Source organism: Chiroxiphia lanceolata, chromosome 14, assembly GCF_009829145.1.
Source record: "Chiroxiphia lanceolata isolate bChiLan1 chromosome 14, bChiLan1.pri, whole genome shotgun sequence".
Classification (NCBI taxonomy): Eukaryota; Metazoa; Chordata; class Aves; order Passeriformes; family Pipridae; genus Chiroxiphia; species Chiroxiphia lanceolata.
The window spans coordinates 10586397-10603910 of record NC_045650.1 but is presented as its reverse complement, the minus strand read 5'-3'; the positions used below and the strand labels follow the sequence as shown (position 1 = coordinate 10603910).

At 43.0% G+C, this 17514-nt stretch overlaps 1 protein-coding gene across 4 annotated transcripts in view; it reads left to right on the top strand.

Moving 5' to 3' along the window:
• The first annotated feature begins 6380 nt into the window (after positions 1–6380).
• Positions 6381–17514, top strand: part of KLHL13 (kelch like family member 13) — an 84818-nt gene continuing 73684 nt past the window's right edge. Inside the window, exons 1-2 of one of the 4 annotated variants that reach the window (XM_032701880.1) lie at positions 6381–6443; positions 16570–16634. Coding sequence is in view for 2 of the 4 variants with exons in the window: in XM_032701879.1 (XP_032557770.1) it covers positions 16570–16634 (65 nt within the window). In the remaining 2 variants the exon portion in view is untranslated. Of the gene's footprint in view, positions 6444–15249; positions 15509–16569; positions 16658–17514 lie in introns of those variants that run through there. The other 3 variants (XM_032701879.1, XM_032701881.1, XM_032701877.1) reach the window with 3 other exon arrangements.

The following is a 17514-nucleotide window of genomic DNA, read 5'->3' as shown; positions in this document are numbered from 1 at the left end:
TTGGGTTTTTTTTGTGATAGGAAAAATAATACATGACACAAGTTTATATCTAGTTTTGATACTACAGTGAAAAATGTTAACTTATTAAGACATACAGAGGTTGTTCAAGCTCTGCATTTTCTATCCTTACTGCTAATTTTAAGGAAACAAAGATGCATTGCTTTCTTCTCTAGGGGAAGAAATTGCCAGGTATCAAGCCACGTGCAGTGAGCAAATGAGGAGTGCAGTGCTGTACTGCCAGGCTATTTTGCCTCATCAGAAGCCACTGGTCTCCCTATTGCTCCAGGGGGAATTATTTAGATAAGGCCTCTATCTGGCACTGGCCACTTTTCCTGCATCCTGGTTGAACTGTGTTGGCTGAAACAGTTTCCTCCACTGGCACTTGATCCTTGTTCATCCTCACCTGTGGGAACAGGAAGGAAGATGAAAGTGATCTTCTTTATCCTGCTGCATTTCTGGCAGCGCTGAACTCCTCGTTTCCTCTTTGTGATAAGAGAGACCTGTATCACCAGTTTTAGGAGCTAAAAGTAAGGTGATTTTACTCAAGTCGAGAACTATTATTAGTTTTTTAAAATTCCTGTCATGTTCTGAAAGCTGCCCTAAGAGACATATGAGAGGAGTTTGTACCATTTGCCAGTGGGGAACAAAAGCATAAGTGTGCAACGACAAATTGTTTAGCCTGGAGACAGTGGTGGAAGTGTTCTGTGGTGACTGCTAATTCTGTGCAAAATGTGTTTTTCCAGTTATTGCCCAAGCTTGAAGAGCAGTGAGAACTTGCAGAAGACATTGATTAACCCAGCATTTCTGTTGGCTGTTGGAACTTGTATATGGTAAATGAGAACATAATTATTTCATGATTCATAAAGCATCCCCATGCTGGCACATCAAAGCTCAATGCTGGTACATTCTGCTGTACAGACATTAGAAAAAAAAAAAAAGAAAGAAACTGATGGGAATGATATTAAAAACCTTATTGTAGTGCATTTTGGAAGTGTGTAGAGTTGAAACCAAGTATAATATTTTGCTTTTTTCCTCTGACATTTGGTGGAAGCATTTCCTGACTTGCACTACTTCACTTATTGACCAACAGTGAAAAAGAATTACATCTGGCTATTTTTTCCCAAGATTGTAAAAGTTAGAAAAAAGCCAAACTTTAGGAAACACACAACGAAGATACAAATCTGGCATTAAAAAAGACAAATAACTGAGACTTTGTACTTTCTGAAAATCTATGACTCAAATTCCCACCCCTCTCTGGACTGTCTCAAAATGTGTATAAGAAATCAAGAAAAAGCAAAGTAGAGAAATTGTACAACTAAAACACTAAGTTGACCCACTCCTTTTTATAAATATAAATCTGAAAGAGAGCTAGCAAGGAAAGACTTACAGAAAAATTTCTGTATTACTCAAAAATGAGAGCTGTTGTGGGAGAATATCTGAATTACCAAAGAAATGGCTTGACTGAGACCTGCACCGAGTTCTCAGGTGTAACCTGCAACCTGCCCCAGCTCCCACATGGCTCTCTACTGCAACTGAGGAAAAGCAAACTCTAATCTTTTGATAGTGATACTTTATTGTTACATTTTATAGCATGAAGAAATCCATTTTTAAAATAGCTATTTCTCCAAATCTAAAATTCTGCTCCACTGAGTTTAGCTGGAGGAAAAACACGATAAAATCCAAAATTACTTCAGAGGAAATGACAAGTTCCACTGCTATTTATTTTCTTTGAGTGAAATCCTTTGAGGTGAGGGAAGACTTGGGTCTGGGACTGGCAGATTGCAGCTGGTAAAGGTTGTTATTTTTCACTGCTTATGTTCCCAAGGAAGGCTTCCAAAACAATTTAGTCAACTGAAGATGAGGGAGTCCTTGTTGCAAATATAAATGTCGCAGTCATACTTTGCAAGACAAAGTGGGTAAAACATTTTGTGTGTCCACCATGAGAACTTATACCCTGAGTGATGGACCTCTGGACTGTCTGATCCTCACTTCACTTGTTTATGCAAAGCTGGTATGATAAAGAATCTAAGATCTGTTGGTATGTCTTGAAAAGAATAACTCAATCGGCAATCTTATAATGTATGAGGTTTAAAAATAGCATTAAAATGTCAGTGCTGCTTTTATATCAGTCCTTCATGGTCTCAAACTATAGAGGTTATTGTTGCACCGGACAATGTAAGGATGTATTTAGGTCAGATACTGTCTTTGTAGTTGTTAGGTTAAATTTTAGAACCACTCCAAATCCTTGAGGCATTTAAATCTCTGCTTGCTCTGGATGGCCTCCTTTCTGCCTGAATGCTAGTTATGGACTGTACTCCCTGCAGTCATCTTCTCTGATTTCCCCATCTTTCCTTCCACTCCTTTCACATTTCATTTGTCTTCCCAAACTCCTAAGATTTGGATCAGTTGTAGCCTAAATGTTTTCTGCCTTTTCCCCCCCGATGAATTTTAATGCTCAGTGGCCAAAACAATTCCCCCTTCCTACATATTTTAATATTTTAACTATGTCTCTCCAGTGAGATGCTCCATTTACATTGGAAATGTTTCTCTGAGAGTGGCAATGATGTTTATGCTAATTTCTTCCCTGTTCTGCTCTGGATTTACCTAGTAGAGGAGGGCAGGCTGTCCAAACTGTCTGTGATTCCTTGCTGCCCCAGTAATTGCCATTTCTGTGGCGGGTGACTGTATGGAGGGCAAAGGGAGACAAAGCATTAAGAGGGCAAAAAGAGATGAGACATTTGAAGTGGCATCAAGAAAAATTAATCTTTAGGTTGGTGTTTTACCCTCAGTTTTACATTTGTGAAAATGGCTGTGGAAGGTGAAAAAAGGTTGAAAAACAGGACTTGCATGTGCAAGGTTTATCTATGTTACAATTGTAATTTAAAATGCTTTTGTGTGCCAGTGCATAACAGGAAGTTATTTCGTCTTCCAAGCACTGGAAACAACCCTGATATCTGGTACTTTTGTAATGCAAAGGCACTGACTCTGCAAAGAGAGATATTTCAAATATCTTTTCCACAAAGCTTTAATATATATTTTGGTGTAATTTGCTTTTGAGGGCTGCCTGCAGCTGTCTAGGCAGGCATGGCTGTGGCTCTGTGAGCTTCAGCTGGCTCTGAATAGACCAGCACTGTGGTGAGGAAGGTAATATCCATTTATCTGCCCTAAAGCATGGGGCTGGAAGCTGGAATTTCCATTTTTCATGCTGGGCACTAAAGGTATCTTGGTGTTTGCATCTCTGGACAGGGAGAGAGGCTGCCAGACTGTCTTTCCTTTCAGAATATATCCTGGAAATGGGAAGGCTTTCCTTGCTGATGTCCCTGGAAAGTGGCTGGTGGCTCCTGGGTGCTTTTGGAAGTGGAGATGGAGTAGGACAACATGGTAGAGCACTGTTCTACCCTCTCGGGATTTTTATTTTGGTAACATTCTTGGGGAAATTTCCAATTCACACCATGGGAAAACAGCAAGAATAAGGTGCAGGTACGCTCCACTCTGAAAAAGATTTTTTATAAGGCTTCATCAGCCTCGGCAAACATGACTTATTGCTGCTCAAATCCCTTTATCCCTCTCAGAGGCTGGAGTAGTACTCACAAGCCACTCCAGATGGTCAGCTGCCAAGCAGCTTCCATCTGCACGTCCTGGCCTTTGGAATGGGATGCCAGCCTGCAGGAACAGCCACCAACTCAGGAACTGCCTGTACTCAGCAGATGTCACTTTCTACTCCAGCTCTGTAGGATTTGTTGTGCATTAGCAGGGACCAGAGTAGTCAGTGAACTTCGGAAATACACCGTGTGTGGCTGGTATCAAGCTGTCTTGAGGGGGAAAGTTGGCTTTAAAAATATTTAAATGAATGATTTTTTACCACAAAACATTTTCAGTATTTACTGCTTGACAAATATGCACCTCGCCTCTCGTTTTAGAATGATTTTAATTTTGTGAGGCTGTTATTGTGGCATGAATATGCAGATCTATCCTACACAGAACATTTTCAGTATAGAAAAAGTATAAATCCTGAAAGTAACTTTTCTAAACTGCAGAATGCAGAAAGTAAGAGGAAGTAAAAAGTGTTGATGCAGCAGGTGAGCTCACTGCACTTCACAGCTGGAAGCACACAGATGCATCCCTGCCTGTAGCATTGCACTTGGAGAAGGGGTCATGGATGCTACAGTTCACTTTGGCAGGCGATGCTGGTTGAAACAGCTGCAGAAATGCTGCCTTAAATACACCTGTGTGGGTACTCACTACATGTGCGCTGCAGCTCTCACATGCTCAGCTTAAGTTCACCAGTAACTGTCTGCAGAACTACAAATAGTGACTCAACGTTGTCACAAGCAATTAAAGCTTAATGGAGCTTAGTTCCTCCTCTACCCAAGTTCTGTGTTCTGCTTTGTAACAGATTCTGTTACGATTTATGACAAATGTTCAGAGTGAATTGTTTTGAGCTCAGATGGTGGTGGGTACGTGTTTTCTTTCGAGATAAAACCAAGCTGTAAAATTTCTGAATAGGAAGTACAGTTGCTTAATGGATATTGTTCTCTCTTTCTAATCTGTAATATCAATGCAAAATGATTATGAAGTGGATATAAACCTGCTCTGTCTGAACTGGTAACTGTTCATTCTTTTTACTGCTCTTAGATGCTGAAAACATATATTGCCACACCAAATTATGTTCAGGATAATTATCAAATGTCAGATTAGTCAGGGTAAATATTTAGAACGCTGTTTTGAAAGGAACTATTCCATAAGTATACTTTAAAAGGAAATGTTTGTGAATATGTCTTCTCAGTGGAGGTGTGTTTTGTAAAGTCCCAAAGTTTTGTAAAGATCAGTCGAGACTGGCATTGGCTTATGCAAGAGGTCATTTTCAAGGACAGAAGTAGGAAAAATATACACAAAAAATGCTTTCTCCTGCGAACGAGATACCGATTTTCTTGTCAGCTTGAGTGTAGAGATGAGTTGTTTCCCTGAACCTGAATTTGCTTCAGTTGCTGCTAATGATGTGAAGAGAACAGAATTGAACCTGAAACTGCCCATAGCAAAATCTGTTAGAGAGTTACTCAACCAGGATATCTTTCACTCCAAGATAGATGCTGCACTGACTTTGATAAGCCAATGTAAAAAAATATCCAGATAAAAAAGAGCTTTAAAAGCAAGCAACTCTCTAATGGTGTGGTGTGGTCTCAAAAGATGTTCAACCTTTCCTTTAGGGTTCAAGGTGGCATTGTTCAAGCCAAGGACACTTATCAGCTGAAGTTACAGAGCTGTGATGAGGAGCTGGTTGCAGTCTTGTCTGGAAGGCTACCTATGGCTTCATAATTAGTTTTGCATCAAGTTCTGCCCTCAGTTGCATTGCTGGAATTCCTACAACTTCATTAGGGTTGACTGGGTTTAACTAAGGCATTATTTGCCCTAAGATTACCTGCAGCCAAAAATTTGGTGAATGTTGGGGGTTCAGTAATTAAAGGTGTGTTTACAGGAAACAATACAGGCAGAATGGCAGAAGAACAGCAGTTCCCAAATCAAAGCTGTTGCCACATGAAAGACAGAACAGTGAAGAAACTTCAGGGTTACCATCCAGCAGCATTACGGGAGCAGGTGAGGCAATCTTGAGCTTTCCAGCAGCAAACACTATGGTCAGGAGAGTAGCTCGGGGCTGGCCTTTTGCTTGGCAATACTGCTGATCCCAAATGGAGTCTCTGGAGAACACAAGGAGATGTTTTTGTACACCTATCACTTGCATTCTCTAAGTCACCAAGGGCTTAGCGAGCAGCTTTCCAGTGTCTGAAGGGGGACTACAAGGAAGCTGGAGAGGGGCTCTTCATCAGGAACTGTAGCGATAGGACAGGGGGGAATGGCTTTAAACTGAGAGTAGGTTTAGGTTGGATGTGAAGAAAAAAATCTTTATTGTGAGGGTGGTGAGGCCCTGGCACAGGTTGCCCAGAGACGCTGTGGCTGCCACATCCCTGTAAATGTCCAACGCCAGGTTGGACGGGGCTTTGAGCAACCTGGGATAGTGGGAGGTGGAAGGTGTCCCTGCCCACAGCAGGGGACTGGAACGAGATGATCTTCATGGTCCCTTCCAACCCAAACCATTCTGCGATTCTATGACTCAGTGACTGTTGCTGCCTCTCGCTGTGCTCCCCGCTCCCGCAGCACCTCTCCCGGAGCCAAACTCCGCCGGCAGAGCTCCCGTCCCGCTGCCCCCCGGGCCCCTCCATCCTTCCCTCGCGGAGGCCCCGCCCCCTCCCCCGCGGCCCCGCCCCTCGCCCCCGCGGCCCCGCCCCCGCCGCGCGCGCACGCGCAGTGCGCGGGCCCCGCCGCGCCGGTGACGCGGGGCCGGGCGGGGCGGGCGCGGGGAGCGGGGCCGCGCGCGGCACTTCGGGGACGCTCCAGAGCGGGGCCCGCGCCGGGGCCGGGCCGGGGCCGCGCGGCCGCTCCCGCAGGTGAGGGCGGTCAGCGGGGACACCCCCCCGGGCTCTGCCCCGCTCGGGGTCCCGGGGGGGCTGCGTCCTGCGGGGCCTCTGTGCGGGCGCGGGCAGAGCGGGGCCGCGCTCGGTGAGCGGTGCGGGGTGGGTGCGTGTCGCCGCGGGGGCTGCCCCGGGCGTGGAGGGGCAGCGCGTCGGGCGGCGGGGGCTCCCTGCGTGCGGGACGGGAGCGGCGTGTCCCGGCTGCGCTTTGGGGGGTGACCGCTGTGCGAGGGGTGTTGCGGTGGGGCAGCCCCCGCTCGTTGGGAGGGAAGAAGGGGGTGCCCCCCGTTGCTGTCGGGGTGCCTTACGAGGGGCTGCGCTAGCGCGGGGGGAGAGTGGGAGTGCCCGTGCCCCGGGGTGCTTGGGGAGGGGGAGGCTGTCGGGGCAGGGACTCGGGTCCGGCAGGACGGGGCTCCAGGCTGGGCATGACCGGGAGCAGAGCGGGGGTGCCCCGGCGGTGTGTGCGGACCGCGCTGCTCGGCTTGTGCCGCTCGGGAAAAGTGTCTTGAACTCCCCTTTTCCAGGCTTTGTTGTGCAGCCATTGTAATCGCTCTCTTCCTTCCCTCGGCCCGTTCTGCTCGTCAGGGTTTATTGTTCCCTCGGTCTTTAAATAGGCTGGAGGAGGTCTGGGTGCGGGAAGGAGTTTTGGGGGTTAGTTTTGAGATGCGGCCATTAGAAATAGGGATGTAGCTGTAGGTTGTAATGAACTTGCTGGTTTCCTCTTCTCTCTGTTCGCGTAAAATTTAGGCCAAGCTCTGTTTTTAGTAAGTACTGTTCAGGACTTTTCGCCTCCGTAAGAAAAGTGCGATGTTAACTTGAGAACCCTCGGAGTCTTGGCTCGGGTGCTTTGTATAATTCAGGAGATGCAAGGTGCACATCTTTTTCAGTTTTGTATGGCAAAGGGCTCTTCAGCCTGAGTGTTAATGAAACTGATGCTGACTTGGACCTTCTGTGAAGTCTGCATCAGAAATATCTCCCTTACCCATTTAAATATGCCTCATACATTTGAATAGAATGCCATGGAGGAGTCTTCCTTATTCTTTCCCCAGTGAGCTACACATAGAGATAATGCTAATGAATAACCTTCAGGGCACTCTTCCCACTTCTCTGATTTCATGGTAAAGCCTGTTCTGCAGTCCTCTTTAATAGTGGAATATGCTGCAGAGTGTTGATAGTAAAAAAAAGTTTGGGTAGTAACTAGGATTAAGTGCTATCCTGAATGCACTTCTTGTGATCTCTTTGATTCTGTGATTTTCAAAACTGTGCTTCTAAACATTTTCCTTCACTTCTGAAGTTCAAAAAATTGTAGTGAGCTGCCAGCACAAATTAGCATGCTGCTCTGCTTCAAAGAAGCAAGACTGCTTCTAGTGAGCCTTGGCTTGACACTAGGTGTCAAAAATGAATTAAAGTGACTTTGCCCCAGCCAGCATTTTTTTTTATTATTACTTTAAAGAATTTCATCTGCTCTTCTCTAAAAGATTCACTAAACTGAAAGTCATCTGAGGCCATAGTTCAGCTGTACCTAATCTGTAGCAGTAATAGTGGCTTGGAGACTTCTGCAACTTGTGGTATCATTGGCACAACTTCTGGTGATGCATGAAGCAGATCAGCAAATGTACCCAGCCAGAAAAAAAAGGGTCATGCTCAGATTCCCTGATCTAGTTTGCACTGGAGTCCCACAAATTAGAGCAGAGCTCGTCTGTGGACTGGTGAAGAGCACTGGGATCATCTCAAAGAGCCTGTGAGGATTTGGTTGGCTTCAGACAGGGCCGAGTGGGGTGAAGCCAAGAAAGGGAGTATGTTCAGCTGGTATCACTACCCAGGCAGTGTGTGAGGCTCAGGGGGGAAGTGAGGTGTAGCTGCTCCAGGAGGGGTTCTTGTGCTGGCACGTGAACTGTCCAGAAGCAGGGTGGGATTGAGCAAAAAAGTAAAGCCTTGCCTTTTCCCCCTGAATTCAAGGCCTGGCTGGATGGGGCATTGAGCAGCCTGGTCTGCTGGGAGGTGTCCCTTCTCATGGCACTGGGATTGGAACTAGGTGATCTTTAAGGTCCCTTCCAACCCAAATCCTTCTATGGTTCTATGAATTCTAGTAACAAGTGTGGTTTTTTTCTTTCGTCTTCCAACAGGTCGAGAAAAATTTTGGAGTTCTTAAAAAAAAAGTAATCAAAAAGCTATCTCATATTGAGTGTATCTCAGTATAATATGATACTTGTATATGTTTCTATGACAGTGGTCATCAAGTCCAGGATGTCTGGATCTAAAAGCATAACCTCTCTTGCCTGTAATGAGAGATAAATGATCTTACCTCCAGGGCTATATGTTCTTGGTGTGGTCCAGCTGTTGGAAAGGGATAATTAATCCAGACTACAAAGAAATGTGTTGGTAGAGACTCCAAAGGAATCCACCATGTGTTCTGCTAGGAGTGTTTCTGCTAGCACTACTCTTTCACCTCCACAAACACCACAAGCAAAACTGTCAAAAATGCTTGGCTTTTTCATGGTTGTTATGTTGCTGAAGTAACTGTGATGCTTAGTATATGTTTTGGGTTTGGTTTTTTTTTTTTCTTTTTTAGATGATGTGTCTGTGCTGGCAAAACTTTCAGTGAAACTGCACTATGGCAGAAATTGAACAATTATGAAGCGTTTGTTTTAAAAGAAACAGCCTCAGAACATATTTGGTGTTTGGCTGTTTCACTGTATCAATAGTGCAAAACTTTTCTAATTACTCTTAAAGGCTTATCAAAGTTGATTTTGGCAGCCTGGGGCTGGGTTCACAGGGATAGATGCCTTTATCACAGATCTGCTGTAGTGTGTATGGGTGTCAGTGTGAGTGGGAGGTAAAAGCTTAAATAGATGGGGCAGCATATGTTCTGCTTTCCTTTCAAGATTCTCTCAGTTTTAATTCTCACAGATGTATTGCATTGTCAGAATACTGACTATTTTTTGTTTTCTTTTTAACTATTTGTGATGGAACAGGTTTATTAAAATTGGGATATTAGAGCTTTATGGGTAAATTAAAAACACTACTGTGGAAAAAACTTTCCTCAGTATATTTCCTATCCCTAAGCAAAGTGTCTTTGAAAAACTATGAAGTAATTAAACAATATTAGATTGTAGTCTCTGGAAACAAAGGCATGCTTTCAGTGGGTATTCAGGGAAATTGATAAATTTTCCAATTTCATCTGAATTATTTTCATAAAGCTTTATCTCTGAGGGCTTTGCACAGTAGTAGATGGGAAAAGCATGCCTATGCCATATAGTGTGGACAGCCTGTATCCTGTTCTGACGAGGGAACCAGGCTGTAAGTGTGTTGGGATGGGAGATACAGGGAATTGGAATGTGTGACTTGATATTGGTGACAAGACTGTTTCAGAAGTGTGTTTCCTGAAGATATCTTTGGGATTATGGGGTAGGAAGGGATCTGTTCGAACCCAAGAGTAGCTTGTAGATTTAAACCTGACTTCTTTAATTGGTCTGTGTATTTCAGAAGACTAACAGTCAGAAAATTTTAGTGATTTTCAATGTTCAGTGTCCTGTAATGAATTTGATGTCTTCAATGCCTGTTTTGAGAAGCTGTTAAAGTGAGTTGGCTGTACTACTTTTTGAAGAATGGACCAGTTACTGATTTGTGTTATCAATGTTTTTGTTTTAAACTTGCTGTAGGAAATATATAATTTTGTTTCCTTTTGTGGAAATGGTGCTTTGTTAATACTAATGACAATGGTCATATGATTCCTTGGAGCTTTTGTTTTAACTTCTTTGTGATTGATGCAGCTGCTTGGTGGTGCGTTCTGTAGTTGTGAAATGTGAGATTTGTTTGGCAAGGCCAACACACTCTCCATTTTTGAAGCTATTCTGCTTGGTTTCTTTACCGTGAAATATTTTAAAATGTGAGAAAGCTTATGTACAGGTGAAAGTAGAAACGAAAATAGATTGTGAACGGAAGTTTTGCTTTCAGAGAAGTTCTCAGAGCCTTTGTCCTGACTTCTAGCTGCTTAAATTTTGGGGAAAACTTAAAACCTTCTCCATTGCCATATTCAGGAGCATCAGTCTGAGCAGGTGCCCCGTGCCTGCTTGGACTGTCAGGTTGTGCATTTTGCTCTCCCTTTCAAGGGCCCCTGCTCTGGAGGGTGCCCGGACAGTGATGCACATGGAAGGCTATCAAAGGGCAAAACTGCTGATGTTTTTGTGCAGGTGTGGATGGGACCAGAAGCAGAACTGGTTGTGAGTAGGCAAAGCAGCAGGACCATTTACCTGTGATGTCAGGCACCTTGCTTTGGCTCCTGCCTGCTGGTGTACGTACTTGTTTGTCTTGCCTCTTGGAAGTCTCTTTATTTGCCTGAAGGTGGGAGGTGTAAGCTGCTTTAGGACAGAGGTCCTGTCTAAGCTGTTCCACCAGGCAAGAAGAAAAACAGTTGGCACAAAGCTTATGGGAATGTGTTCCATGGGTCTCCTGGTTAAAACCAGGGGTGGGGTGACTTGAGTGCCTGTCTTTGCTCGGAGGACTTAAAAGTACATGTTTTAACAAATAATGCTGTGCTCAGCCTCTCATCATATTAGTCCTGTTATGAATGTAAATTTCCATCTTTGCAGGGAAGCAAGGGAAGAACTTAATTCCTTTATTCTTGGTGAGGAAAATAAACTGATTTTATCAGTCTATTACTCAGAAATCACAGACCAGGATTTAGCATCATGGCAAACGAAAACCATGTTATGTGGTAAATGAGCTTGATTAACACCTCTGTCCGGTCGAGTGCAAACTGTTGTTATGAGAAAAGTGAGGTGCCATGTAATGAAAAAATTCGGCAGAATTTTTGAGGTGTATGAGTAATAATGATTAACTATTAGAATCCTATAGGTCGGGGAAAGCAAGGATAAACATGTGAATTTCAACCCAGTTCCTTTTTCCTGATTATTCTTTGGGATCTCCATGTGAGCGGTCTGTTCTAGTTTAAGTTGAATGTGTTCCACATGCATTTAATTTAGCATTGTGAGAACTTTGATTCTTTGGAATAACTGACCTTATCTGATAATGCTAATGTGAAATATCCAGCAGTATGCTGAGATGATGATCTGAAATATCCAGCAGGTTTTTACTGTACTGGCACAAACCCCAGCTCTTTAAAGTCAAAGCTCCATTTCCATCATACATGACCGTAGTATGTTTTCTACATATTTAAATAATTCTGTAAGAAATAAATGCGCAATGTTTCTTTTAAATTTTAAACTTCTTCATAAACTTGTTATGGATTGAAAATTAACTAGAAGATTCACACTTGGAGGGCAGAGTCTGATGCTGGAGGCTTTAGAGGCAGATTGGTGCTGCAGGTACCTCATCAGAGGCACCTCTGGGTGGTCCTGCCTTGTCCCCTGATCTGCTGCAGCTCTGTTGGCAGAGCTAATGCTTGTGTGATTGCAGGGTGATTTCTTTCATGCTACTTATCTCATGGGAAACTTACCCACTCAGTGCTGTAGTTATCAGTTTGCTAACTCACCCTGTGGCTACACCTTGCTCTCACAGGTAGAAGCAGGAACGAGGGGAAAGCAGCACAGCTTCTCCCAGCACGTGCTCGGGTGAAGCATCTTTCACCTCAGCAGGGGCAGTCAGTGCTCCCACTTCAAACTAATCATGTTTCCAGATGCCTTTAAAGAGCTGTTCCTGGGACTGCTGTTTTCCAGCTAGTTTTCCATCTGTGAAGGAGCTGAATTATCATAATGCATAAATTTATGTTTTCAGGTATATGTTTACATTAAAGTGTATATTCTGCACTACATTAAGGTAGGGGGAAAACTTTTGTCTCTGCTCTGGAGAATTCAAACACAGTCCTGCATCCTGCTCATGGATGTTATCTGGCTCTTGAAGGGAGAGGGAGAAATGGGGTTACTCTTCTGCCTTGTCAACTTCTGACTTGTCAGTGCCTGAGTCTCAAGCAGCCTCAGTGTTATGAAACACACGTGGTTCTGGGCAAATTTATGGCTGCCCACAGATTTTGAATAGAACAGAGGAAGTGAGTAGCACATCCGTTATTTAAAGAAAGCCATGAGTGGCACTAGAATCCTACAGACGCCGGAATGTATTCTGTGTATGTATATATATATATATATATTTTTTTTTTAGAAGCTGATTCTCCACCACAGTGTCAGAGTTGTAGGAAACTTGTGTTAATAGTTTATCCGTATAACTCCTGTCCTGATCATAAACTCAATGTTAGTAACTTTTTAAGTAGTAGCAACTGCAAGTTACAGAATACATGTGAGGTTGTATTGCTGACACTTATTAGCAACTATATTTCATCGCCTGTTTACATTGGAAGCTTTTAACAGGAGCAGAGTGTTACCAGTTTTGTTTTCTTTACCGTTGAATTTATAATATAGCAATGATTTTACAGCTAGAAACTTAATCTGGGCTGTTGTGTTTGCTGTTCTAAGCTTGTTTTTATACAGTGGAATTAAAGTTTTTCCATCAGGGTGTATGTCCTGTGAGAGATATAAATGAAAGAGTTTGCAAGCTTTTACATTCAAACTGGAAATTCAAAAGAATTGAAGGACAAATCTACATAATTCAGCAATGTTGAATTTACTAGATTGCTTGAGCTGCCTTACACCTCTCCCTTGGGGCTCTGCAAATCCAACCTGTGTCTTGTGGTTGCTCACATTTGTCACAGGGGAGGAACAGCAAACATTCACTGTCACTGTTCTTCATTAGGCTTGGACAGTACCAAACACTGATATCTTTAGTGGCAAAAGGACCAGTGTGGGGAGTTTTGTGATCTGTATTTTAACCCTGAGTCTGAAAATCTTGTCCTTAATGTCCAGATGGGGAGTTTTTTTATTTAGAGGATAAGAGAAATGAGATGACCATGTTATCACCTGTCTTGGAGTTGGTGGAACTGCCATTAACTCAATCACTTTATGATGTTGGTGGTATCACTTGATACAAGAGAGCCTGGCCAGTATCTTTGCTAAACTTTTTTAGGAATGGTTTAGTAACTTATCTTAATGTAAATTTGAATGTTTGGAGAAGTTTGCAGTGAGGCTCTAAATGGACCATGGTAGAACTCTCTGGCATCTCTTTTTAGCAAGAAGATAGGGACCCTCACATTGTCTGTTCCTACCACAATTCCTTATTTTTGTTTTTCTTAATATTCTAGCTTATGTGTATACCTAATTGTATTTAGGAGCCACAGTGATGCACCAAGACCTTGGTATGATAGTGCCTCACATGTGCTGAACAAAAAGGCAGTTTCTGTTCCCAAACCATACTATGCTACTGTAGACTTTCTTCCACTGTTTTTTTTCTGTGTTTTGTGGGATGGGTACAACTAAATAAAAGAACTCTTAACACTGTTAGTAACATCTTAGTAAGCATGTAGTCTAGCTCTAGCCTGTGGTGGTAGTATTTTTCTCTTTCAAAACTTGTAGCCTTAAGGCAACTTGGTGGACTTTACCAGCATCTTCCTTCCTTTACCAGCCTTCCTTCAAGGGCAGAGGCTTGTGTGCAGTGTTATTGTAGGTGCTCACATGGCTGTACCTGCTCATGGAGCTCAGAGTTATGTGTCCTCTGAGAGCCTGGTGAAATTACTTCCCTGGAAAGGGCTGAGCAGATGTAAGCTAGACTTGCCCTCCTCTTAAAATTGATTTCTTGGGGGAAGATGAATGTGCCAGCAGCCCTAGTTTCTTTTGGGATGATGGCCGGGATTTCTTGTCTGCTGTTGGCTTTCTTTGCTGTTGGCTATTGTTCCCAGTTTGTAGAAGGAAAAAATATTTCAGTAAGGGGGTTGTAAACCTTACCTCTGTCAGCTCAGACATTTATATGAGCTCTTGTGCAGAATGCCAACCAAAATAAGCTGGAGTGGTTTAAACAGCCTAAATAATCACTCTTTGTATCGCTTGATCCTGAGTAAATAGGTTAGAAAGTACTTAAGAGCAGCTCAGCTGGAGCCTTCTGGCAGAGAGCAGGGACAAGCAGATGAAGGTGCTGAGCTCTTCCCTGGCACAGCTGTACCCAGAGGAGGAGATCCAAACCCAGGGCAGAGGTTCACAAGTTAAAGGACTGCTTGGCAGGTGGGAATGTGGCTTCTCCCTGCAAATAACCCTGTGATTACAGCTGAAGTAAGGAAATCTCAATTCATCATCCTCTTAGGGAATGAGTGTATTTTCTGGTTAATCTACAGTGATCTCCTGGTGTGGAGTGAAAGAAGTGGTTAAATTTAGACATGTTTCATGGGGATGCAGGGGACGGCAGAGCTGCCAGGTGCTGTGGCACATGGGGTGGTGCTGCTCTGCAGCACTGTCCTATCTTCTCCACGTGCTCACAGAAAAGTCCATGTTATGGTTGTAACCAGCTCCCACTACTAGTTCAGACTGTTTATTTCATTAGTAAAATTAATGGTAGGGGGGAGTTGGGCCAGAAAATGCAAATGTGCAAGATAAGAGGTTGCGTGGCAACGCTTTATGGTCCTGAACAAGGAGTCAAGAATAAATAATGGTGGAAAAAGAAATGGGAGGAGGAAAAAATGAGTGGGTTGGAGGACAAAATGAATGGGTTGGAGGAAAAAATGCTATCTTTGTATTGGCTTTATTGTTTCGGTGCCATCCCAGATGTGTCTAACAAGTCTGACATTGTTTGAGGTTTTCATTCCTGAGGGCCTTTCACAAGGCCCTCCACTGTAAGGCTTGTGTGTGTCACTGGGGCAGCCTGACACAGCCTTGCCCAGACGCAGGTTATGCAAATGCTTTCAGGGGATGGTGGGAAGCCTGGATCCTACTCCCAGTTTTAGAGGGCTTCTTGCCACCAGAAACTACTTTCTAACTCGTCTTTTTGGCTTTCTTCACCAAAACAACCTGTGTAAGAGGCTTCCTGTTAAATTGTGTGTGTCATTCCTGACACAGTAATGTTTTAATTCTGGAACATGGGTCTTTCTGATCACTGCCATGCATAGATATGCATATATAAAAAGCAAAATAATTTGACACATTTTAAGGAGGAGTATCAAAAGGAAGAAAGCTTCCTGCAAGACTGCAATAGCTGCTCATCTTCAGGTAAACCCCTTGTTTTGGTTAAGAAGTTTGAATGTCTATAGTGCTTCTGATCTTGGTTAACCTGTGCTTTCCTATGTGATTTTGTTGTTAGGATTGTTTTATTGTTTTAACTGGATGAATAACTTCAGATTGGCAAGGGCTTTTAATGGAAAAAATATTGTTTGTTCATTGAATTAGAGAAGTGACTGTCACTTATAGATAGTAACTGAATGTGAGAATATGAGTTGCCAAGTGTAATGTTTCAGTTTTTTTCTTTTCTGAGAGGAAATGCAGAGGAAACAAAAGCTGGCAGCATCATTGCCAGTATTTCCTTACTCTGCTTTATGTTAGAATGAATTAAAACGACTGCCATTGCAAATGACTCCTTGTGGTTTGGGGTAACTGCTTGCTGTTTTCCTTTGCAATTGGACATGCTATCTTTTCAGCATTAAAAGGAAATGCTGTGTCTCCTCCTAAATCCCTCTGTCCCATTGTTCATGGCTGGTAAGATGACTTTTCACTGTAACTTTGTGCTCTTTCAACTTCACTGTGACTGGTGCTCCCTTTGCAAGTCCAGCCAGAGCTTCCTGTTGTGGGGGGAATTTATGAAAAGCGTGCTTGGCTTAGGATCATGATGCAAGGTATTAATTCTGTATCTCCTGTGACGTGTATGCATTTAGTGATTTACATAAAATGGTGGCTGTACTTCTGAGAGAGTGACTGCCTGAGTAGCTTCAAAGCAAAAAATTAACTCTGACTTTTTTTCTTCTGCACAGTTGTTGAAATTAGTTTTATTTGGAGCTGTGATCTTGCAGAATTCTGTATGAAATACTCCATATATGTGGAAAAGAGAAGGATGCCACAGATTTTTAGTGAGTTATGGGAACTTTCCCTTCAGGCAAGAAGTGGGGCTGTCCAATTTTCCGCTCGTGCTGGAGATAGAGCTCAAAGAGCTTCAGAAGCCAATAGTTAGCTCTGTTGGAGATGCTCTATTCTGCAGTTCTTTAAAATAACATCTACAGTGAATAATAGTGTGCAAACGTGTGTGACAATTTTTTTTCTCTTCCCAAACCTTGTTCTAGATGTCAAAATTTACCTGGACTACTTGGGAATGGCGAAACATAGCCCTGGGATCCTGCCATGAACAGTAAGAAAGTTGAGATGCTTTGTGTATGCAAATAATAATTTTCTTTTAATGACTAAATCCCAGTGAAACTGTTCCTGTTCAATTAACACAGCTTGGCAAGACATTGTGTAGCTCAGTGTGGAGGTGCTCCCAGCTTTTCATGCAGTAAAGAGGCAGTACAGTAGGTCAGAGGGGTGGATCAGTAGGGGAGCATTCTTTGGGAAACAATAATGGGGAAGTCACTGCAGTCACTATGGCACTGGAAGTGGGAAGCTGCTGTGGGTGGTGCATTAGGAAATTATTGAGGTGGTATCTGAAGGATGCTTTCCTGTAATGTGTAATTATATTGTGAGACTCCATTGTTACCTTGTGTATAATTATATCGAGACTCCACTGTCATGGGATATCTTGAATGCAAATTAAATTGAAGTGTGATTAGACAAATTAGTGGAAGAAAAAAGTGAATTGTGAAGTACTAAAGCCTGAATTCCAGATGCAGTTTGAGGGAGGAAGTCCCTAAAACACTGGCTGAGGGAAGCTGTGTCATTTCACTGCTCCTGAATGGACAGGGAGCTTGGCTCATTAGGTCTTTCATCTGAGCTTTTGTGTCCGACTTTTGTTTGGTGTTTTTCTTATATGAAACTTAGTGTTTAATAGATGTTGATTTAACAGACAGCAGACAGCTTTAAAGATATTCTTGAGTGTTGATCAAAATATTCAGATATTTTTGTGTTGTTGGTAGCCTGAGACTTTCTAGTTTGAAGGAGACATAAATATTTATGTACATGCTCTCTGTTCTTTAAATAGCCTTTTCCAGATGTTGCAGTAGGCATCCTTAAAGTGATGCATTGAAAATTATTCTGATTAATTTTCCCAGTACAAAATAGATGACTTATGAGAG